This window comes from Miscanthus floridulus, chromosome 3 (genome assembly GCF_019320115.1).
Source record: "Miscanthus floridulus cultivar M001 chromosome 3, ASM1932011v1, whole genome shotgun sequence".
NCBI lineage: Eukaryota > Viridiplantae > Streptophyta > Magnoliopsida > Poales > Poaceae > Miscanthus > Miscanthus floridulus.
The window spans coordinates 90,124,087-90,148,580 of record NC_089582.1 but is presented as its reverse complement, the minus strand read 5'-3'; the positions used below and the strand labels follow the sequence as shown (position 1 = coordinate 90,148,580).

General features: G+C 48.6%; 2 protein-coding genes across 2 annotated transcripts; both read right to left on the bottom strand.

Moving 5' to 3' along the window:
* Positions 1-8,530: 8,530 nt before the first annotated feature.
* LOC136546090 (CRM-domain containing factor CFM3, chloroplastic/mitochondrial-like) lies at positions 8,531-13,151 on the bottom strand. Its single transcript, XM_066538066.1, has 9 exons — positions 11,838-13,151; positions 11,279-11,744; positions 11,054-11,184; positions 10,307-10,657; positions 9,996-10,152; positions 9,610-9,902; positions 9,425-9,484; positions 9,239-9,331; positions 8,531-9,151 (listed from the first exon to the last, which is right to left on the bottom strand). Exons 1-9 carry the CDS (start codon positions 13,098-13,100, stop codon positions 9,068-9,070), a joined length of 2,898 nt encoding a protein of 965 aa, XP_066394163.1. The 5' UTR covers positions 13,101-13,151; the 3' UTR covers positions 8,531-9,067.
* An 883-nt stretch (positions 13,152-14,034) lies between these two features.
* Positions 14,035-19,171, bottom strand: LOC136541891 (uncharacterized). The gene is made up of 3 exons (XM_066534063.1): positions 18,905-19,171; positions 15,423-18,709; positions 14,035-14,842 (listed from the first exon to the last, which is right to left on the bottom strand). The coding sequence occupies exons 2-3, from the start codon at positions 18,698-18,700 to the stop codon at positions 14,278-14,280; spliced, it is 3,843 nt and encodes a 1,280-aa protein (XP_066390160.1). The 5' UTR covers positions 18,701-18,709; positions 18,905-19,171; the 3' UTR covers positions 14,035-14,277.
* Between the last annotated feature and the right edge of the window lie 5,323 nt (positions 19,172-24,494).

Below are 24,494 nucleotides of genomic sequence, written 5' to 3'. Positions count from 1 at the left end.
ACAACACTAGCACGTTTAGGCATGGTACGGCGGGGCATGGCAAAACGGGGCACAGTGGTGCTGCCGTGCCGTGCCATGTAGTGCCGCCGTGCTGGCATCTCGGCCTAGGCATGACACTACGAGGACTCAGCCGTGTCGTGCCGTGCCGATAGGCATGACAGCCCACGGAGGCTATGCCGGCCTGTCGCCATTTACTGACGTCATCAAGCCGCAGCAGCTTCTTCGTGCGGACGCACCACCGTCGCCGACGCATCACCACCACACGAGCTAGCGCCTGCCGCACGCTGCCGTCGTGGGAAAGCGCCTTGGCCGAGCGCCGCTGCCATGGGGGCGTGCTTTGGCTGAGCGCCACCACCGCGGGTGTAACAACCCAAAAATCCATACACCCAAAAAATACCAACTACAAAATTTTTCTTAAAACTCCCATGTGTTGATGAATGTCATGTATAGAAACCCAACCTAAGAGATGCATTAGGCATAACTCTTGGCATGAACATGTGATTAAGTTCCCTAAATAAATGAACCTTGCATGCATATTAATACCACTTGTGAGTTGGATTCTTCTTTTGCCTTATGTTATGCTAATTAAAAATCACCAAACAACTACTAAGCTTGCTAATTAATCCTTTGATGAGCAAATGCCTTAAGCAAACAAACAAAGAACAAAAGAAAAGGAAAAAGAGAGATGAAGAGAGAGGGCCTCGCAGCCAGCAGCTCGGCCCAAGCTAGCCAGCCCAGCCGGCCTGCCAACCCCTTCCCTTTTTCGCCACCCACGCACGTAGCCCACAAAGCCGGCCCAGCATCGCCACCCGCACGCGCACAGCCGCTGACAAGCCGAGCCCACTCATCAGCCATCACGCGTAGCACGTAGCCACATCGCGCCAAGCGCCTCATGACCTGACCCCGCTTGACAGCACAGTAGCATCTTCTTCCCCTCGCCCACGCATTCTCCCCGCGCGACCGGAGGCCGACCAGCGTGGCAGGCGCGGGCCCAGGGTCACGCAAATCGCATGACCTTGTTCCCCTTGCGCCGCGCCTACGCTACCGCACGCAGGCCGTCGAATGCGCTGCACGTATCACCACTGCCCTATCGCTGTCTGCCATTAAAGCCCTTGGAGCTCGGCTATAAAAGCCAATGTCCATGAGCCCTAACCCTCAGCGCGTTCGCTGCCGCCACTAGTGGCACAACACCACACAACGTTAAGCGAGAGAGAGGGAGGAGGGAGAAGCAAGGAGGAGAAGGAAGCCGTTGCGGGGAGGACCTCGCCGGAGCCAGGAGCGCCACCCTGACCAGCTACAGCGACGTAGCTGCTCGACACGGCACTGCATCGCCTCATCACGGCCTCGCCTTGCCACTGCACCACCATCCTACCGCCACGAACCCTGCGGTGAGCCATCTTGCTGAGACCACCTCCCTAGCCAAATGGAACGTGCACCGCCATGATCGAAACCTTGCTGAAGCTTCGAGCTCTGGCCTAGCCCAACTGGTTAGCTAGGGAGACCACCATGGCCACGCTTGCCGAGACCCAGGACGCACCGAGCGCGCTGCCATCAGCCAAAAGGAGGACCCCAGCCATGATGTTGTACATCGGAGCAGGAGTGCACATGCACAAACACGCTCACCCTGGCCGAGAGCACAACCATGGCGAGACCACCACGTCTTCTATGTCGTGGAGAAGGCAACGTTGACACCCAACTGGTTCCGCCCTGACGAGAGACGCACCGCGCTCACCTTAGTCGAGGAAGAAGCCCACTGGAGCCCTACGTTGCCACACCGCACCTCGTCGGAGCGCCACCGCCTCTGTTTTGCCCCCACCACCATGGCCAGAGCCACTAGGAGTACTAGGAGCTCCTCTAGACACGCCCACCATGGCCGTAGAAGCACCGTGGAGCTTACACACTCTTCCTACTAGGCTCTCGCTACCATTGTAGCCCTGTCCATGCACGCCGATGAACTTGCACCGCCGTTCACCGTGGTCGGAACCCTAGGAGGCCCCAGCCGCCACCTAGACCCCACCACTGCACTCGCCGAGGCTTGGGGAAGCTATTGCCTACCCCAATCGGACGCTAGCGCCGCCATAGGGGCTCGCCGGCGACCTCACCACCGGTGGGAGTCCCGTTGGGTAAGAGAAGGGGATTTTTACCACGTCGACCATGTCCCGAGCAGCTCCGCCGAGTAGCTCCGACCACGACCACGACCACGACCTCACCGACCACGACCACGTCGACCACGACCTCACCGACCACGACCTCGCTGACCATGACCATGTCGACCACGATCTCGCCGATCACGATCTCGCCGACCACGATCCCGCCGACCACGACCACGTCGACCATGACCTCGCTGACCAAATCCTCGCCGACCACGACCATGCCAACCACGTCCCGAGCAGAACCGCCGAGCAGCTCCGACCACGACCACGTCGTGCACGTGAACTGAACCTTGGGAAGGAGTAAGTGGACCAAGTTCATCATAGACCGGCAATGCGATCTATGGAAAAATGATCCACATTTCACATGGTTTTACCCCAACCTATCTATAATTTGAGCCCGCCTTTTGTGCTAATTGTTGACAAAGGGGGAGAGAAATTCACAAAGATAGTAAGATAGGAGGTGCAAACAAATGAAATGACATTGTAAGGGGATCAATAAAAAATGCACACAAGTAGGGGGAGCAAGCTCATAAACTTGTATGCTGCATTTGAATGTGCCTTTCATATATTTGCTTGCATGGCACAAGTTTTAAATTTCAATATACATGCTTGTGTGGTGTATGCTAGTTATATGCTTGAATGGTGAAATGAAAAACTAGCATGCATAGGCTAAAGTAACTAGACTTATGTTCATTTTATGGAAACTAGACCCTTGCTTGTAATGTTGATCTCATGGGGTATTCTAGTTTTTATGTATGTCTAGTTACTAATGGTGCTAAGGATGGTATATTGGTGCATTCCGATTAGTATCACGCTTCAAAGGTCCATCTCTTATATCTTAGTATCATTTGGTAGACATTGTCTCCTATATTTTCTATCTAAGCATATGTGCAAGCTTCAATCCAAACTCTTAGCACATATGTAGGGGGAGCAATTGCTACCATATGGGATTCATGAAACTTGTCCATATCCTTTTACACATGGTAAATATGCTTGGGTAAGCAACGTGGATTCATTTAAATCTCAATTCATATCTTTGTGTAAGGGTTGTCATCAATTACCAAAAAGGGAGAGATTGAAAGCTCTAGTTTGGTTTTGGTTAATTGATGAAACCTTAAGTGCTAACCTAGTTTATCAAAGTGATTATGAGATAGGTAGCACTATTCCAAGTGGTGAAGCAAATGAAGATCATGACATGATGATGGTGATTCCATGGTGATGATCAAGTGCTTGGACTTGAACAGAAGAAAGAGAAAAACAAAAGGCTTAAGGCAAAGGTATAAGTTGTAGGAGCCATTTTGTTTCCATGATCAAGACACTTAGCGAGTGTGATCATATTTAGGATCGATAGCCATACTATTAAGAGGGGTGAAACTCATATTGAAATGCGGTTATCAAAGTGCCACTAGATGCTCTAACTCATTGCATATGCATTTAGGATCTAGTGGAGTGCTAACACCCTTGAAAATGTTTGTGAAAATATGCTAACACATGTGCACAAGGTAATACCCTTGGTGGATGGCACATTTGAGCAAGGGTGAAAAAGATAGAGTTGAAAAGGAGTTAGTCACGCTGGTCACACAGTGACCGGACGCTGAGGTTCTGTGTTCGGTCAGTGGAAGCAGCGAAGACATTGGCGTCGGTCTTTGACCAGACGCTAGGTCACTAAGTGACCGGACGCTGATGGGGTGCGTCCAGTCCTGCTGATGTGGCAGCTCACAGTGAAGAGGGTGACTGACCGGACGCTGAGTGAGTCCGGTCAAGGGTGACCGGACACGTTCGATCGTAAAAATTCGTCTCTGGATGCTTACTGGAAACGACCAGACGCTGAGGTTCTACGTCCGGTCACTTCGATGCAGCACGTCCGGTCACAACTTAAAAGTACCGACGACCGTTGAGATCGGGTGATCAGCATTTGAAGCAGGGGACACATGGCACACATCGCGTGACCAGACGCTGGGGTCCGGCGTTCGGTCGATCTGACCTACACGTCCAATCGTCCCATTTTTCAGTGGACTGAGGTGCCAACAGCTCTATTTCATGGGGGCTTCTATTTAAGCCCCATGGCCGGCTCAAGCTCACTCTCTTGGCCATTTGCATTGACATAGCAACCTTGTGAGCTTAGCCAAAGCCCTCCCACTCATCTCCATCATTGATTCTTCATCTTTGTGAGATTGGGAGAGAATCCAAGTGCATTGCTTGAGTGATTGCATCTAGATGCACTTAGAGTTCGTGTTTCGCTGCGGGATTCGCTTGTTGCTCTTGGTGGTTGCCATCACCTAGACGGCTTGGAGCAGCGGAGGAGGATTGGCATGAGTTGGTGATTGTTCGTGGCCATCTCCGATGATTGTGAGGAGACTTGTACCTTCCCCAGCGGAGCGCCGAAAGGTAACCCTAGTGGATTGCTTGTGTCATTGAGTTACCTCACTTGTGGGTAGGTTCTTGCGGTGTCCAATTGTGTGGACGAGGTTCATGCAACACCTCTTAGCCGTTGAACCACCAAGTGTTGGTCGACACAATGAGAACGTAGCGTGTTGGCAAGCACATGAATCTTGGGAGAAAATTGGTTGTCTCTTGCCCTTTGGTATTCTCCTGGTAATTGATTTAGCATTCATCTTGTGATTGGTTCACTCCTCTACACGGTGGTATAATCACCCTACCCACTCATTTATATTCTTGCAAACTAGTTGTAACAAGCTCTTTAGTGTAGCTAGAATTGAGAGCTTGCTTTGTAGTTTAAGTTCATTTAGTGGAGCTCTTTAGTGTAGCAAGTGTGAGAGCTCTTAGTGAGTAGTGACATAGCAAATTGTGTGGTTAGTAATCATAGCAACTAGAATTGTTGGATAGGTGGCTTGCAACCCTTGTAGAACTAGAGCAAGTTTGCATTTTGATATTTGTCATACTAATCAAATTACTCTAGTTGGTTTGTAGATTTTTAAATAGGCTATTCACCCCCCCTCTAGCCATATTAGGACCTTTCACAAGTTTGGGCTGGCATGTATTAATGCTGAAAACCCGGCCCAGGCTGCACCTATGGACTCCTTCTTGTGCTCCTCAAAGTCGAGGATTACCTTTGGTAGAGAGTTATGGGACATGGGGAAGAATGCAAGGTGAAACATGTCTTTAAGTTCATCCCAGTCCCCATTCATACTTTCTACAGCATGTGTGTACCATTGCTTCTCCTTCCCTGTGAGAGAGAAGGGAAACAATTTCCACTTTAAAGTTTCTTGTGTCATGCCTAGGATGCTCAGCCACGAACACATCTCCTCGAACTCGTGCAGGTGATGGCAGGGGTTTTCATTATTGTTCCCTATGAAGGGTTGTGCTCGAACCATGGCTATTAAGCTAGGGCGGAGTTCACAGCCAGATGAAAAGGTTGGTTTTGGTGGAAGTGGTGGCTCATGGAACTCGCCCTTTGAAGTGGACCGGTATTGGATAGGAGTGGATTTCATGGTGAAATTATATTTTTTTGTATTTTTTATAAAAAGAAAATATACAAATACGAGGACGAACTAGGTTTAAAGAAATACAGCAACTGTCCCAGGCAACGGCGCCAGAAATGCTTTTTGGTATTTTTTAATGCAAACAGAAATAATCCGCAAGCGCACGAAGTACCATTGTAGCACTTCACCCGAAAGTATTCAGGGTATCGTATTTTCCACAAGGAACGGCGGTACTCTTCTAGCTGTTTCATCCAAGGACAACACAAGGGTAGAGTTGGTAGAGGTTGAGGTAGATTTCTATGGTTTAGAGCCTAAGGATAGATAAACTCTTCTATTACTTGCTTACTTCGGGCACCGGGTAGCACCTGGTCTGCCAAATGAGCCCGGCCTGTAGCTCTACATCGTACCCGGACGTAGGGGATTACAAGGGATGGACAAGGCTGTCACCACCTGTCGCCTACCCCTCAACCGTGGAGTACGAGGCAAACGAAGGTAACTTCTAGCTTAGACACCACGTTTACGCTATTGGTCACTACTCTAGCGTTGGCCAGGAACTTCCGTTTCTATCAGGAGTCCTCTACTAGAGCATCCACCATAAGGACGAACGACGAACCCGCAAACAAGTTAGAGTAAAGCTTAATTAAACAAAAGACTTTATACTATAGAAAACACGAACACTCACTTAGCGGGAGAACCCATTGAAGTGAAAATTCTCGTCGAGGTACAAGTTGGGGAGACACCGACAAGTCTAGTGCTTCCCCGTGCTCTCCCTCACATCTCTACCTTACTACTCTACTAGCTATCTAAGGCCTAAGCCCTTAGAGTGAAGCTCAAAGGTGGAGTGCTCTTACTCTTGTGTGTTGTGTGTTGAGAGGGGGTGCCCCTCTACTTATACAGGGCTTGAGGTGGTGCTGGGAGCTAAATTTGGCGCAAGGACCGAGCTACACCGCCTCTGCATGCTTCCATGCCACCGCCAGAAAAAGGGGTGGCAAAGAGGCGCCTGTGGGGGGTCGGGCGACCCCTGGGGTCGATCGCCCCTGACCTGGCCCTCTCGCCACCGCCTTTGCCTGGTGTGCCTCTAGGGATGTATGGGCCGTGCCCGTGAAGTTTTACGCCAATTGGAGATCGTTTGATTTGGGTTTGGGCTCTTTTCTCCACATGGCTTTGTCTTGATTTGGCTTGGTAGTGGGCTTTCTCCTTCTGGGCTCTTTGTGCTTTGCGCAATACCGTGTTACGCTTTGTTTCTTTACGCATTTTGAATGTATTTTCTATGTATTCCATGAATGTCTTCCTGCAAATAATCAAACACAAAAACTTGTGAAAATTGTTAGTTCTAAGTCCTAATTCTAAGTTTGGTGTCCATATTGGTTCATTTTATGTGATATTTGGCGGTTAATAAAAGGAGTTAAGGACCGCCAACACACACCTTTAGGCAACGATACGAAGCAGAGGTGAATTCTAGCCTTAGTAATGTGGTACCTACCGGTCGTCGATCATCTAAGGCGTATGTTCCTAAACCCTAAGGAATCTGCACTCATGACATGGTGGGATGATGAACGCAAGGTGGAGGATGGTAAGGTTGCACACCCGGCAGATGGTACCCAGTGGCAACTATTCGATGCCAAACACACTCAATTTACTTCTGACCTGAGGAATGTAAGGTTCGGCTTGAGCATGGATGGCATGAATCCCTTCAATGAGAGGATGAGCGGCCACAGTACATGGCCTGTCATCTTAACCATGTACAGTATCCCCACGTGGCTGTGTCAGAAGCGAGAGTACCTTTTGCTCACTATTCTCATCCAAGGGCCAAAAAAACTAGGCATTGATATAGATGTGTCCTCGAGCCTTTGATGCAAGAAATGGAGAAGCTATGGAGGTATGGGGAGCCGATGTTCGATGCACTCAGAAAGGAGGACTTCGTATGTAGAGCCATTATCTTTGTCACTACCAATGATTACCCCGTGTTGTTTGCTTTGTCGGGACAGATCAAAGGGAAGACAACATGCACAATATGCTTGGAGGCTACTTCATGGGTGTACCTGGATGCATCAAAGAATACCATTTACCTAAGGTACCGACACTTCTTAAATACAACTCACAGATGATGCCGTTATGCTCCAGTGCAAGGACGACAAGTGATGATGATTGTTGTTTGAATCTGAGCATATGCCAATATAATGCCTGTGATGTTTGTTTTCCTTTTTCCATTCTTACTAAACTGAGGCACTAAGGCATATGCGATAATGATCACCATTGATACCATGTTTTCCTTTTTCCATTCTTACTAAACAGAGGCACTAAGGCATATGCAATGATGATCACCATTGATAATAAGTTTTCCTCTTTCCATCCTTACTAATTTTGTATTTCATGAATGATCGCTAATTTCTGTTTTGGTTAGGACCATGCCTTGGTATGTTGTCTTCTGTGGACTGTGGTAGAGAGCCCGGTGTGTACCCTCAACGGGCTCAGTGCCACGCTCAAGTCTCAGGCTTCTCTAATGGATGCTATAAGAGATACGAGACCAAAGATGAAGCCTTCACACCGTTTGGTGCATACATGAAAGGTGGCACGTATGAGCAAAATCTCAATGCATAATCTTTCTAAATTATTGATCAGATCTAACTTAACCCTCAACTTCTAATTTATTTTCTGTTCCATCTATTCCTATGATTGAGTACATTGATTCATCATCACATACTAATATGTTTGCATTAGCACATATTGTTCTTGTTCTTCATGTTGACTAGAACATCTCTTTTGGTCTTTATTATGACAGGTTTTGCTGGGGAGGTCGAGATACATATAAACACCACCTTGTTTTCTGATAACTTTTAGAGTTGTAGTGTCTCACATTTCTTTTATGTAGGAATAGAGCTCTATAAACATGGTTAAACTTAGAATATTTTGAATTAGACGAACCGAGGGACGGAGAGAGTATATTGCCACTTAGACTCAAATATTGTTTATCCGTCAACAAATCATAAGCTTCAGTTTCTACACAGGGAAAGAAAACAGCGCCACATGGTCATTTCCTGCCTGTTCAAACAACAATTTGAGCAATTTTAATTCACTTGTTTTCCCTGAAATATAATCAATTATTGGACAAACAGCTTGGGCTGCAGCACACGTCAATGTGTACCGTTTCTGAATCTGTTAGAATGTGGCAACTGGCGATAGCATATCAATCGCAGATGATCCCATGCCACTCACTGGAGTTGGTTAATAGCCACATTTGGATTCCTTAAAACAAGGTCTTCTTGGTTTCATGTGTTGGTCTGTGCTGTGAAATGAACTGTACCCTTGATCTCAATATTGCAATCTACTCAGTGGCTCCATGCTATTCTTGGACCCGTGGTATTGCAGATGTGCAGTCATGCGGCGACAAGGTGTCTTCACCATTGAACTTTTACTGCTTCAGAACGGAACATGGCCACCTTGAGCCTCATCAGTTAAAACCGCACCAGTTCAAATATATTCATTAGTGTCATCCTCAGCATCCTCTTCATCAGCGCTGCTGTAAGTTTGCAAATAAGCTTCCTCCCCATCATCCTGGCACAGAAGCAGCTCCTATCAACTTCAGTTCCAAGCAAGACTTTGGAAGGTAAGGGTCCAAAAAACAGCATATGTTTGCCTTACCTCTACATCATCATCATCATCTGATGACAGGTCATCCTCAACTGTTTGAAGCAGCTTCAGATCCTGTTTTTCACTAGCATCCTTTGTTTGTACCTGGACGATAAAGTATGGAACTGTATCACTGAGTACATGGGAATTAAACAGAACAGTAAAATAAATTCAGGTTCAATAAATCTGATGCCTTACAAGTTGTGATTGCAACTTCCAGATCTTGCTTTGCAGACTTGAGATGTGATGCTTTAAGGCCTGAAAACCCATCCGGTGGATGAAAAGGTAAGTACAACTGACGCAAAAGGAAAAAGGGAAGACCAGAGTTTATAGAGGAGTTACTGCAAGTTCGAGAAAAAAGAAAGACTTAATAGTGGAGTTACCTCCCGCCTTTGCAGCTCTATAGAGCGTGCCAGTGCTTGCCTACTTGTTAATAGATTCCTAGGCTTCATGATTTGGGGTCGCCTGTAGTTTTTACCCCGGTAGAAAATGATTGCATATCCTTTAGTTGTCTTGTCAAGTGAAATGAGAACACCTTCACTCTCAGCTTCTAGAGAGATTGCAATATGTTTCACTTGTGCGAAGCTCTTTCCCCTGACAATAATTTTAACCAACTCTCGGTGCTTCCAATGCAAATGCATGTTTTGTACAGTTCCATCAAAAACTTCTCGTCTGCCTGTGAATTTTTTTAGTAAATAGATGTAGGTCAATAGATGTTTATATCATGAATTCTATATTGCAACTGTATAGGGAAAAGCATCAGTCATACCAAGCATCAAAAAGGCCCTCATTTTCAGGCCAATTCTGCGAAATAAGAAGCGTTCCTCATCTGTAACTGTTTCCAAATCAGTTGGAAGCTCTGCTGGAGAAAGAAATTCCTGAACTTTCCCCAGAGCCCTCTCTGCTTTTGCAACTTTTATTTTTGCCTGCAAGTCCAAAAATTATTATAATTAGTATGTGCAATGGCTGCAATAATATTTTATTCTAAATAGAATGGAAAGTGTGATGCTGTCTATAAAATGAATGATGAAAACTGAAATTGGTAAACTTCGTTGCAGGTAGAGATTTTGTATAACATACTAAAATCAGTTTTCTCTTCAAGTTCTTCAAAAGAGAGGTATGCTTCAACAAAGACAAATGCTTCATCTCCTCTTCCCTCTGCTTGTCATCAAGTGTCTTTCCCCATCGAGATTTTGCTTCTGTAGTTTCTGCCAGAGTACCAGCAACTAGAGGACCTTTTATATCCTTGGGGATAGTTATAATAGAGGCTGATGCTTTAAGCCGAGCCAGCTCTTCCTCATCCTGTTGAGTAATGGCTTGTTCTTGCTTCTCCACCAAGACCTGCCTTACTTTAGGTGCTATGAAATCATTGCCCCTGTAGAAGACAATGTACTCCTTGTTCCTTGACAAGAGCACTCCTCCTGTCAATTTCTGCAATTGTTTTGTTACACGGACTCAAAACACTCACCAGGTGCAATATGCAGCAAAAATTCAATGACCAACCAAAGCAGTTAATGAATCATTCACATTTCACAAGAACCAACCAAAAGATACACACCAAAAGATCTATCAATGGATGCAGAATTGTACCTTGCTGCACTCTCAGGAACCAGACTTTCACGGCTAAACAAATAATAAGCAGAAAAATCCTAGGAGGTAATGGGCAGAACGTTGTATCATCAGAAGATAGTAGAGCAAGAGAAGAATAGATACATATAAAGCAAACTTATACGAATTAAGCAAGCTAACCTCATATATTCTAGATTGGGTATAGACGCATGGTTATCAGATAAATGTAACATATACTGAAATTATATATAGCTTTACCTTGATTTCTTCCGCCATTCTATCATTGCATGTGTTTGGAACCCCTCTCTTGATGGCAATCTTTGCAATAGCACTTTTCTCCCATAATTTAACCATAGCAGCAGCTAAGCCTTGGTGTTCTCTGTTTCTCCCTGTCCAACGACAAGTACATACAAAGGGTTGAAATTCATTAAAGATCGAATAGTATTTAGTCCAAGCATCCAATTCAGATACAAACTCCAATACCTAGAGCGAAATGAGGAGCAGTTTGCCTTGCAAGTCTACGCAGAGCTGTCATTTCCTTATTTCTAAGTGTGCTCTTAATCTTGTAGGGAAGTACTCTAAATGGAGGTTTGTAGCCATGTACTACACCAGGAAGCAAGTCGGCATCAACAGGGATAGGGCCGCGACCAGACCAATCCCTGTACCGTTGTCCCAACTGATCCAAGAAGTTATCAATATCAGATGTTTCTGAGGATTCTAGAGAAAAATTGTCAGTCGACCTTAAGGGCTTCGCACCATCTGCTCTTGAGTCCTGCAAGTTGTGACCACCACGGCTCGATACAGCACTATTAGCATCACCAACTTCCTTACCAGAATCACTTTCTACAAATTTAGCATATGACTGCACACATTGAAGATTGTAATTCATTCCCCTATACAACACAACTGATCTCCCTGACCTCCATATAACAACTCCCCCAGTCCTATCCTGAGTGACAAAAGCAAAGATCACAAATTCTAATCATTTTTCATTGGACTGAAAAAAAAACTACAGATAAAAATGAACCCTAAAATTAGGTACCTCTAGTATATCATGAGTTCTCTTCATGTTCAGGCTTGGAGGGCCTTCAAACCTCATCTTGACCACCTCATCCACCTTCCATTTCCTGTGGATGCTCTCCACAATGTCTTGAGTAACCCCTCCTGGTCCAACCTTTATCCTCTCCTTCATCCTCAACGCTGTGTCCCTAAGCCTCCGCAGTTCAGGTTCTGGAATAGTCCTCTCGGCCAGCTCTGTGTTGCTGCGCCTCCCCGCCCTGCCACCACTGAATGCCCCATCATCTTCCTCCTCCCTTTCCCATGGCAGGAGTACAGGGCCCAATTTCTGGACAAAATCTTCAGCATTAGACAGCTCAATTGCAGCATTCGGATCACTTTCCTCCATCGAATCCCTCAACGTTTTAACTATGGTGTTTATGCTGCCCTGCATCATACTCCTATCGAACCTGCCACCGTATGAATCTCTGTCTACTGACAAATCCACCCCATATGAAGAATTCACAGTCGGTGTGGCATAATCATCATGCAATTCCTCTTCTGAACTCCCAGTAAGAAGCTCCTCACCATTGTCCATCTCTTCCTTATCCCTATCCGCCAAGCCCAGCTCATCATCAGAAACATCACTCATGTCCACCCCTTCCTCCCCTTCGGCCACCGGACCGGAAACCCACTTATCACTGGTCGATTCTTCCCCGTGAATCCACGGCGCAGAGACTGGCTGGCCCCCCAGCAGATAGCCCGGCCGAAAATGCGATCCATCGTCCTGCTCCCGCACCGCTTCGCCCTGGATCGCGGTGGTGTTGCCGGCCCCTTCCTCTTCTCGTACTCCGTCATCTTCGGAGGAGCCGCCGGTAAAGTAGTCCACGATGGAGCGCAACGTTGCGCTTGAACCTCCACCACTGCGTTTCTGGCCGCCCGCATCACCACTTTCTCGGCCAGCCCGGTGCGGCAGCGAAGGCGGCAAAGGCGACTGCTGCTGAGGCTGTTCCCAGGGGACTGAGGCACGCTGGGAGGGTGCCCTGGCGGACCAGCGGCGGAGGACCTGTTCCTCAAAACTCGGCTTGAGGGGTCTTCTCTTCTTCATACTCTTCCTTCCACCTGCGCCGTCCGACGCCACCGGCGAGGAGGTCGAGGGAGAAGACGCCGATGCGGGAGGAGAGGAGGAGACGCTTGCGGTGGCAGTGGTAGTTCTGGTGCATCTGACGCAGGGTAGCCGTGCTGGTCGGAGAGCGGAGAGAAAGGGAGGGGTCGTGGAGAGGGCGGGAGGTGGCAAGAGCAGCGCCATTGGAGGTGGGAACGGAGGAGCCTGGGGGCTGGTAGGAGATGGCTATTCTTGAGTCCTGACTGACGAAGGCGAAGGCCGAAGGGATATGGTCCTATGGAGGGGCAGGGCTTATTTGACGGGCCTTGGGCTTTTTGGACCCTTATTTTAGACGTGGGCTGCCATTGGATGATTCTAAACACTTGTAAGAACGAGTCATTTTAATCTGCATCAACTATCTCGCATCTGGGCGCCTGCGTCCCACCCCGTTTCCCGCGCACGCCTGCACTCGTAGGCCCGCGCTCGCACCAGCACACTCCCGGCCCGTGCCCATGCGGGGCCCGCCATCCGGACGTCACCCGGGCAGCCAGACCACGTGCTGGCGACCCCTTCGTTTCTCACGCGTATTGCAACATATGTAACATATAATTTACTTATACAACATTCAAATAAAACACTTGCAACATACGTCTGAAACAGATGAAACAAGCCATTGCAAGCATATGCAATATCCAGATAAATACTTACAACATATTTATGAAACATATGCAACATCCAGATAAACACAGTTACAACTTATGCCTGAAAAAACATATGAAACATTTAGAGTAGAAGTTTGCAACATACGTGTATAGCATTGTAGCATATGCAGCATCCCGATCTACTTTTACAATTATATGAAACACTTGCAACATAACTCTGAAACATCTGAAACACTTAAACGTACGAACAAAAGAAGAGGAGGTGGTCGCCACAGGAGAAGGCGAGTGGCGGGGAACGCCGCGACGGCCGTGTAAGTTGGGAGATGTCGATGTCATTGTCTTTTTTTTTTTAGAGAAACCATGAAAGAACGAAGGTAGAGAGGAGCATGCATGTTGGGCTACTAGGACACATGCCCAGGAAGCACGGCATCCGGACGAACGTCCGTCCGCACCATAGCATTTCAGAAAAATGGAGCCCCATTCAAACTTCATTAACTATTTAAAACATGGTACAACGGGGTTCCATTCAAACTTCATTCATAATTTAAAAGACAGTACAACGGAGCGGAGTGTTTTCTAAAAGAAAACAGCAAGAGCAAATGCAGCTTGCTGTAAGCATCAGAACGCCGACAAGTACAAGATGAACTGAGAATAGAAGGGTACGGCAGAGGCAAGGCAGAGGTGTTCATAACATAGAGCTAACAGCAGTCAATAATGTTTTAGTAGAGCCTGCCACAGCAATCCGAGCCGCCACAGTAGCAATGTTTAACCTTCTCCTTGTGATTCTTGTCATAGACCTCCCCTACCTTATAATTATAATGGTAGGCCAGCTCCTGTAGTGGTGGGATATTCTCAACAGCAAAAAACATAACATGCGGCATCCTCATGTCATCATGGTCCCAGAGAACATTTTGGGCATAGAGGTTTGGTGAACAACTATGGTTGATAAATCTTCCCACATTGCCGCACTCAGCTGCATCTATTGTGAAGCCTTCCATTGTCTCAGAGGATGAGGTAGAAGATCCTACACCAACCACCGACTTTAGCCCCTCCCAAAGTTCTTCATCATGGAAGTTATCACCAATATCAAATAGATACTCGTCATTCTGTCTCTTTTCAGCTTCTTCATCTTTCAATAGCTCACCAGTATACTCGCATATGAAACTGCCTGATGATATAGAACTGAGGGATCTTACACCCCAACCTGTCTTCCCTGTCTTGAATATTTCTAGTGGAATTTTGATTCCATGCTGACTCACCCTATTGTGGCACGTTGGCGGGCACCTGCATGTAGTGGTTAAAAATTGGTTAGCTCCCTTGTATATAAAGCTAGATTACTATCTCGGTTTTAAGCTAATTGTCTGGTGTGTATCAATATGCCTGCTTGTTGTCAAAGATCTCCATAACTTCAGGAGAATAGCTAAACTTTGAAACCATTTTTCATATGCCAGACACCAGCTGTTGTTCTTAATGTTTCATAATGTGTCACTATCATCTGGACCTAAAACCAACAATAAGCCTTAATGTAACATCAAATACAAGTTCCAACGAATAGGAATATTTCTCATGGTTTGAAATTCAAATACAGGAACTTCAAAAACCCAATAGAAAACTAAATAAAAGGGTGTACCCAGTGCAGAGAGCTCCCGCTCTCTGCGAGGTCTAGGGAAGGGTGTCAGTGGCAAGCCTTACCCTCGCCTGTGCAATGCGAGGAGACCGCGACTCGAACCCGGGACCTTCCGGTCACGGGCGGTAAGACTCTACCGCTTGCACCAGGCCCGCCCTTCAATAGAAAACTAAATAACAAATGAATATTTTCAGGTTGACAGTTATTTGGATTACTTAAGTCTTTGCGCAGCCATACCTGCATGATGGACCACACTCATATATGAGAGGCCTGGCCTCAACAATAGCACCGTTGAAATTGAACGGTATTTCCCCTCCATTCTTCACCGCACAAGCACAGCTAATAGAGTCCGAGCAGCCGTTTGTACAGTTGCAACCCTTTGGAGGTTCTTTTTCATACAAAGCTGGATATATGACTTTGGTGATGTATTTAAATGGTGCTGGCCTCATGTCATCAATTGTGTTGATCACACATATGGGTATCCTCTCGTTTCCTTGAGATATATCAGGCAAACAAAGACCTTCACGAACTTTGGACTTCCTTGTTGCCTTAACTGCATGTAGGGCTAATTCAGGTTGCCCTGCGATCCTCTGTAACTTGTACTTGAAGACCATCTCACCTTTTGGGCCTTCTTGCCAACATTCCAACACTTCATACAACCCATCATATGTAAATGTTGAAGTTTGCTTGCCTTTAGAATGACTAACTTCACTTCTACTTTGGCCTTTGAACCCATGAATCACACGAACTGGGGATTTGGTTTTGATGCAATTCTTCAAGGCAAGATTGCCCCGCGCAAGCTTTTGATCATCTCTTCCTTTATTCCCGCCAGCCTTCCCTCCGGAACCAGTGTATATTAGTTCCCCCGAGCTTGATAATTCGTCAGGATAGCCACCGGAGGCAACGATACTTAAAGCAACGAGGACACCATTCACCTTAGCATCGTCAATACCTCCTTGAAATGGGCGATGGAGACCAACTATGGACAACTCAACTCTAAAATGAAATTCATCGCCAACTTCAACACCGGGAATATTTCCCACAACGGCCCCAATCTTTTTATAGATAGGGTCGTTCTTTAGTGCCTTAGCTGCTTCAAGGTCAATCCTCCCAACTTTGCGTTTACCTTGTTCCTCAACTTGTGTAAGCTTTCGATACGTCGCCTGGAACAACTGGAGCAACTTCCTAACTTTGCTTCGAGCATCTATATCATGGTCCCTAGGTTGCTTGTGGTGTGACCCGGAAGGAACAGACGGAAGAACCGTGACACATATTTCTCGCTTTTCTCCATACACAACTAGCGCCCTAGAGTTGTCATCATCTTCCAAGTTAATGCCATCATTGTCATCCATTGTCTCATCATTGCTCGCTTCAAAAGAGGCCACTTTTCCTATTGGTATATCATTTGGAGTAGCATCTAGCTTGTTCATAGGAACAAGGGACTTGGAAGTACTAACAATAGATTTTCTTCCTCGTGTCTCATTGTCATCCATTGTCTCATCATTGACCGATTCACTAAAATCCACTTTTCTTGCTGGTATATCTTTTGGAGTAGCATCCTTTCCCTTTATCTTGTTCCTAGGAACAAGAGACTTGGAAGCACTAGCATCCGTAGCATCCTTTCCCTTTGGCTTGTTCCTAGGAACAAGAGACTTGGAAGCACTAGCAATAGACTTTCTTCCTCGTGTCCAAGGGCAATTGTCAGGAGCCATCAATGCTTGTACAATTATTTGGTTAGGCTCTTCAATTTGATCAGTTGCAACAAGTTTTCCAAGCTTGGACTCCCTAGCGGATGAATGCAAATTATCCTTGCCTATGTCATCACCCTTCAACTTACGAGTAAACTTCTTTTGCTTTGTGTTCATATTTGAGCACGCCACTTCCTTTTTAGCACTCAAATTCTTACTTTCCATCTTCCCACCTGCAGAGGCCCGTGCATTACCAAGCAATCCGGCATTCATCTTGTCACTATCCAACCTCTTTACTTTTGTCTTTGCATCAATGGAATTGCTCAAAGGTGTCCTGAGATTACTTCTTTGCAAATTTCCATCATGTTTATTTTTCATCTTATCATCCACCACTTCTTGTGCTACCTGCTTCCCTTTATGTGCCGAGAGTTTCCCCGTCATCTTCCCATCAGAAACATTCCTCGGTGTAGCTTTTGGAACAACATTTCGCTGGTCACCATCTTGTTTGGTACCGGCAAAATCATCTTGAACTTGGACCCTATTGTGAGCCTTGCTATGTCCTTCATCCACTATTCTCTTGCTTTCCAATTTCTTATTGGAGGCGTCTAGCGCTAAAGTTGGAGAAGCCGACTCTCCTAAAACCGGACTTGCCACCAAGGCATCACCATTGTTGACAGGGGTGGTTTCTGAAGGTAACCCCTCATCTCCACTGCCTGTGGTATTAACAGGAGACCTCCCACAACCAGGAGGAAATGTGCTTATAGGTGAGACGTCCAAAACACCAGTGTCTGTGGTGGTAACAGTAGCCCTCCCACAGCCAGGAGAAAATGTGTGTACAGGTGAGCCCTTCAAAACTTCACTGACTTCGGTGGTAACAGCAGTCCTCCCACAGCCAGGTGGAAATTTGTGTACGGCTGAGACCGCCCTCTTCTTAGGCGGCGGATTCAGAGAGGGTTCCATCCACCGTTTCCTTCTCCTTCCTGCAATTCCATTTTCTTTTCTCTGTAACTCACTGCCACCTGTTTTGTTTCCAATCTCTGTGACATCCCCATTAACAGCAAACTCCTGCCCCACATCACTGCTGCCACCACATCCCTTCTCCTCGGCCACCAACAAGCCATCCCCCTTGTCACCGTTCTGCACAGAACTAGTACCGACAGTGCTGCAACTCCCCAGCACTGCTACCATTGGCACGGCCACCTGCACCACCCTGTTCCCTTCCTGACCATCCGATGACAGCTCGCCTGCATCACGCAGCAATTGTGCCTCTCCGTTCCCACCACCGTCTCCATCCTGCCTAGCCCTCTCCGGCCCTGACTGAGGCAGCACATGTGGGAGGGCGCTGCTGCACGCTGCGGGTAAAATAGCCGCCAAAGCTTCCACCTTATTTTCCTCTTGCTGAGGCAGGGCGCAGTTCTGAGCCGCAGGTGAAACGGCGGCGGGGTCAGCCATCTCCTCCACCTTATCCGACCCCTGCTGGTTTGGCGGGGCGCCGTTCTGAAGCACAGGTGAAACTGTGGCGGGGGCGACGGCCTCCTCCACCTTATCCGGGCATCCGTTCTGAACCGAAGGCGAAATGACGGCGGGTGCGGCCTCCTCATCGGCTCTGCCGCCGACAACGGTGGGGGCGCCATCCACGCCGTTCACCTCAGGACCAGCCGCGGCCGCAGAGGCCGGCGCGGACGGGGGCGCAGGGAACCGACCGCACCCGGGCGGCCAGGACCGCTTGGCGGAGACCCTCGAAGGTCTCAACCTGCGCGGCCGCAGCCCCGCCGCGGCCGCGGCCTCGGCTGGCGGCGCCGGCGGCTCCACACCGGCCCCCGGCATCCCAAAAACCTGCAAAATCAAAAATCCAGATCGAATTAGAGGACCGATTGTCAAACGAATCGACGCGGCACCCATAAATAACCGCAACCAAACCCTAGAGCCCCCATCCCACCCCCATCATCGAGTCCGCATCCGGCAAACCTTTTCCATTTCTTTTCCCGACAACGCAACAAAACAAGGAGGAGGAGCGCGCGATGGGCTCACCTTTTTTTTCCCACCGATATGGGCGCGGGGCCGGCGCGAGATTACTCTGCCACGGCGAGTTTGCGCGGAGGAAGAGGCGGCCGCGGGGAGCGGATCTCTCCAGAGGAGGAGGTTGGAGCGGAATGGGAAGGCGAACAACGGTGGTGACGGGGAGGGGGTGTCCGCCAGGCACGCGCGCGCCCTTGGGGGCTTCGCGCCCCTGGAAACTGGAGCGCTTCAGTTTCGGCTTTCGGGGGCGTCTGGACAGCGGTCGGTCCAGTAGCCCAGGACAGCAGAACGAGAACCTTTGCTATCGATCTCCGATGAGCATGGGAGGGAGGATAGAATATCTGAATATGTCTTCCTTTTTCTCGACCATCAGAATTTTAGCAAATCTTCATCGTATCAGATAATATATAATATAATAATATACTGTGTACATTATGTCTATATTGTTTTTTTCCTAATTTTCTCTTTTTTCAACATATATATAGCAAAAGTGTTTGCGTTTGCAACGGAACCCAATACATAACATCGCTAACTCGTATCAACATGAGTCATGAGTCTGAGTGCATACGAGCTGCGTAGGACGCGAACCAATACGTATTGGAACCGGATTTCGTATTCATCATGCTAGACGTGAGTTGTCCTAACCAGTATAAGTATAGGTGATGAGTCCTGAGTTAGACATCGAGGGCGTGAGTACAGTTTCAGAAGTAATAGAATAGGATGAAAAAATATTCTCCACTATCCGCATAGTTAGGAGAGGTGAAGAGAAATTTTGTCTCTTTAATATTAGATATATATAATAGATAGACAGACAGACACATAGATAGACAGATAGACGGACAGATAGATAGATAGATAAGTAAAGAAAGACGGTAAAGCCCATTTAAAAGGGCTTGTTTGGTACACAGCTTATAAACTGCTTATGACCAAAATAAGTTGAAATCAACAGTCAAACGTTACTGTCGGTGCAGAAAGTGACCAACACGTAAATATTTGTAGTTTTGCCGTACGTTGTGATCGGATGTGGCCTAGCACTCAATGACACAGGGTTTATACTGATTCAGGCAACGTGTCCTACGTCCAGTTTGAGTCGGTCGGTGACTTTATTCCTGAGCTTAGGTGCTCGAAGTTTGCAGTGGGATTACAAACGAGAAGGAGAAAGATGGGGTGTACGAGAGGTCCGATCGGACTCCGGTCGAAAGGGCCAAGAGTGACAGGAGCTCAACTAACGAGCTGAGTGTTCAAGCGTGTGCTTGAGGTCCGAACCTGACGGTTCTGTGGTTGTGAGCTAGTGAACTTGGTTGATCTAATGAATCTGGGCTGGCTTGGAGAGCCTGGATTGACCTTTTTTGGAACTTGAATCTCTTGAATGTTGGGAGAGAGCACATCCCCTTTTATAGATGAAGGGGATAGCCTAACAAGTGAGAGGGGAAGAGTTCGTATGCTTCTAAGTCTTGTTGCCCATGCCGACGGGTACAGGAGGATGGTAGACGCCCACAACACTGTTGGATGTCAGATGCATGTGGGAGGTTACGTCGTCTTGTATTGGGTATGGCAGATGTCGGTACCTGCATATACTGTTATGCCCAGAGGCATGTGAGGAGTTTCACCATGTTCGCTCGGAACGGTAAATTCCGACGCCCATAACACTGTCGATGCCCAGAGGTATGTGGGGGGCCTTACCGTATGGGAGTTAATGGCACCCACAATACTATAGAGGGAAATGTCGGCGCCTACAACACTGTTTGTGTCAGGACGGTTGCAGAGTACTGTTCCTGCAGGTGTACAGGGTACGGTCCCTGGTATCGTGGTTTGACTTATGCGTCTTGCCTTGCTTTTCTCCACACGTTTCCTGGTCCCTACTGAGCGGGCGTCCCTGGTTGGATGGTCCTAGTCGGCTCTGATCGCGCCAGCCGGAGAAGAGCGGTGAGCAGGGGCTGGGCGTATCCCCGGTCGGAGAGTGCGGGGTCGGAAGTGGTGCTTTTGGCCAGGCCTTCCGGTCGGAGAGGCCGTCCGGAGGCAGGCTAGAGACCGAAGCGAGCGCTCCAGTCGGAGAGGTGGGCCGGAGTCAAAAAACGGGCGCTGTTCCTCCTCAGTCTGGCCTTCCGGTCAGAGATTGGATCACTCCCCTGGCCTATCGCTTAGGTATTTGGGCTGGCCCATGAGTTGCGTGCTATCTGCTTAGGCCGAGCCTTTACGGGGAAGCCGGTCCGCGAGGGACCCCAGGTTTATGAACCCGACAGGAGCCCCCAAGCCCTCAGGCGATTCAGGCGGAATCGTCTGGGGGGTTTTTGTTTTGACGGCGAGTGCGCGCAAACGCACCCACGGGTGTAGCCCTCGAGCCCTAAGGCGGTTCGGTTAGAACCGTCTAGGGGTTTTTTCGTGTTGCTAGCGGAGGAGGTTTTCATCGGCTAGTGCGCGCGAGCGCACCCGTGGATGTAGCCCCCGAGCCCCCGAGCGGTTCAGACAGAACCGTCTAGGGGATGTTTGTTAGCGGCGGGTGTGTGTGCGTGTTTTTTGGTCGAGATGGAGTTGTCAACCAGGGCGTCGTTGTGCAGCCGAGGCAGTTAGTTGTTTTTGGGATTGGGTGAGACAGAGCTTGCTAATCCTGGGGTCGGTGCGCGCCGTGGGATCGGGCGAGGCAGTTAGTTTGTTAGTTTAGGGATCAGGCGAGGCGGCAAGGCGGTGCTCGTGGATCCTAATGGGGCGAGTTCAGGGTCGTAGACCCAGGCATTTGGTATGCAGTCGAAGCATAGCCAGATGGGATGAGTTCGGGGTCGCAGACCTAGGTGTTTTGGAGCGCAGTCGGAGCGTAGCCGAATGGGACGAGTTCGGGGTCACAGACCTAGGCGTTTTGTGTCTTGAGCCCCTGAGCCCTTTTGGGCCTTAGTAGGGGTCGGTGTGAGTTGTGTGCGTTACCCCGTCCTCGGTTCCTCATAACTGGAGGGGCTGAGTTTTGTCGCTTGTCCCGATCGCTCGGGCTCGAGTGACGCGCTCGGTGAGTTCGCTAACGGGTATGATCGAGTGGAATCCAGGTCCATCGTTCGTGATAGGGTTGGCATAGCCCTCTTATGACATTCCACTGCTCCTTTACCTGCAACCCAGCAGATGCCTGGGTCATTCCAGAGACCAACCCAGGTGGCCTAACGGCCCCCCTCGATGGAGATTCTATGGGCTTGGCAAGAGGTTCAGGATCGAACGAGAAGGTTGAGATGACCCTATCTGCTAGACTGGGCGAGGGCCGCATGGGGCTCATCTGCATTTTTCTCCTCTGGCTCTATTGTTGCTCATGTTGAATGAGACAACTGTCGCTTCATGACGCAACACGGAGCATTGTGATGCATTTCGCTGCATGTGCGATGCTTAGTTCTCGAGCCCCCGGGCGGTTCAGGGCCCAAATCATCCGCGACGCATGGGCGTATGGAATGAATGCGCGTATGGATGTATGAAATGATTATAAAGAAAATAGAGGGGGTTGGTAGTGTTTACCTTGATGACTTGAGTGACGGGGTTTAGAGAGCTTCAGTCGAAAACGTCTGACCGGGACCTGTGCTCGTCGTTCGTGATGAAGTCGGCATGGCCTACATGGGGCGTCCCTTCGCTTCCTACCTGTCTCTCGGTGCATTTTTCTAAGCTGTTTGATCGACTTAGGAAGCCCAATGGTCTCTCCCGGCGAAGATTCTGTTTTGGGTTTTTCCAAGTCCCGCCTGGGGATGCGGAGAGCCGCCTACGTGTGGTGACGCTTCGGTTTTCACGCCCGGTCGTGCGATAATGGTGGGCCATACCCAGGCCACGTTTCGTCTCACTAGGCGGCATTCCGTCTGACTCGGTGTCGTTCTGTCGGCCAGCGTGCGTCCCATCAGTCAGGGTGTGTCCCCTCATTTCCCATCCACATTGAAAGGGGGAAGGGGGAGAGTGTTTTGCTCTGATCTTTTGCCCCTCTTCGGCTGCCACATTTCTTCCTTAAATAGGGGGAGAGAGGGCTCTCTCTCATAGTCCTTTGCCTGTTCTTCAACTATTGTCTCTCCTCCTTCTGCTTTCTCATCGAGAGTGCCTGTATGCCGCGGTGGTTCCTAAGTGAGAGACGGGGTGAGCGAGGGAGAGGACATACAGATCCTTTCATGAATTTGGAGCGCGATGTTGAGCTGGAGGCTACCCGGGGTGGTGCTGGATTCATCTGAGGCCTTCTTCGGGATGGAGCCATGTGTGGACTTTCTTCGGTGGATCTTCACCGGGTGAGCCTTATCGGAGGGGAAGTTGCTCAGGATCGTGCCGGTGGAGGGTTCCACGCCTGTAGCTGCTCAGTTTGACCAGTTCATAAAGTTTGATGAGATCTCTTCCAGCCATGGCGGCCATACCTCAATAGCAGCGTCCCTGACTAGGAGCTGCCTCGACTGCATGAGAAGGTCAGGAGCTCCATGCTCTTCTGCTGAGCATCTATGGGTGCGACGCCCTTGAGGTACCCGTTATGCTCGCTGGAGTCGAGGGAGCGGAACCGGGTGGGTCCCTTGAGGTACCCGTTGCGCTCGCCGAAGTCGAGGGAGCAGAACCGGGCGGGGCCCAGCAGAGGTGGTTATGTTCGGCGGCATGTGCCGTGGTTTCTCCTTTGGCGTTCAGGCGATGTCGTCGAGCGGCCACAGTAGTGTTTGGAGTAGCAGTAGAAAATGTAATTGTTGAGTTCATGGGTGAGTCCCTATGTGAACAGTTTTTTATATCAATGAATACATCAGTACTGTTTTTTGATAGAATCACTATCTGTTCCTTATTTTTATCCTAGCATATCTTTTATTTTTTGTCCTTTCTTTTTTGTACCTGCCCATTAGTTCCGTAGGCTGTAGCTTTTTTTTAAAGAGCCTAGGCATGGCCCGCGGGGCTCGGCTGCTCGTAATCGTAGGTCGTGGCAAGGTGCGTTCGGTTAGGAGTAAGAACAAAAGTTACGTAGGGTAATCAAAGGAAAAGAAAAGCGCTTTTGTTCGGGGACGAAGTTGTTTACCATGTGGCAGTAAAAAAGAGAGTAAAAATAAGAGGTAGTATTCAGTATTGTACCCTTATGGAGCCCCCGAGCGACCCGACCTAAAAGTGTTCGGGCTGGGGTGCTTTTACAGGGGCAAGTGTTGACTAAAAAGCGGTTATACCAAATTTAGGGGAAAACGACGTAGCTATTCAATGTCCCAAGTGTTGGTGAGAACGTTGTTGTTGTTGTCCTCCAGTCGGTAGGTGCCCGGTCGGATTACTTCGGTCACCGTATAGGGCCCTTCCCATGGTGGAGAGAGATTGTGTTTTCCTTCGTTGATTGGGTCCTCCGTAGTACGAGATCGCCGACTTTGAGTATCCTCCCTCTGATCTTCCTTTCGTGGTACCTACGGAGGGTTTGTTGGTAGCGAGCGGAGTGGATGATGGTCGTCTCATGGGCCTCTTCGAGCAGGTCGACTGCGTCTTGTTGAGCCTCTGCGGCTCGGTCCTAGTCGAAAGCCTTCACTCTTGGGGCGTCGTGGTTGAGGTCAGAGGGCAGCACTGCCTCAGCTCCGTAGGCCAGGAAGAAGGGTGTGAACCCTGTGGATTGGTTTGGGGTCGTTCTTAGGCTCCAGAGGACCGCTGGGAC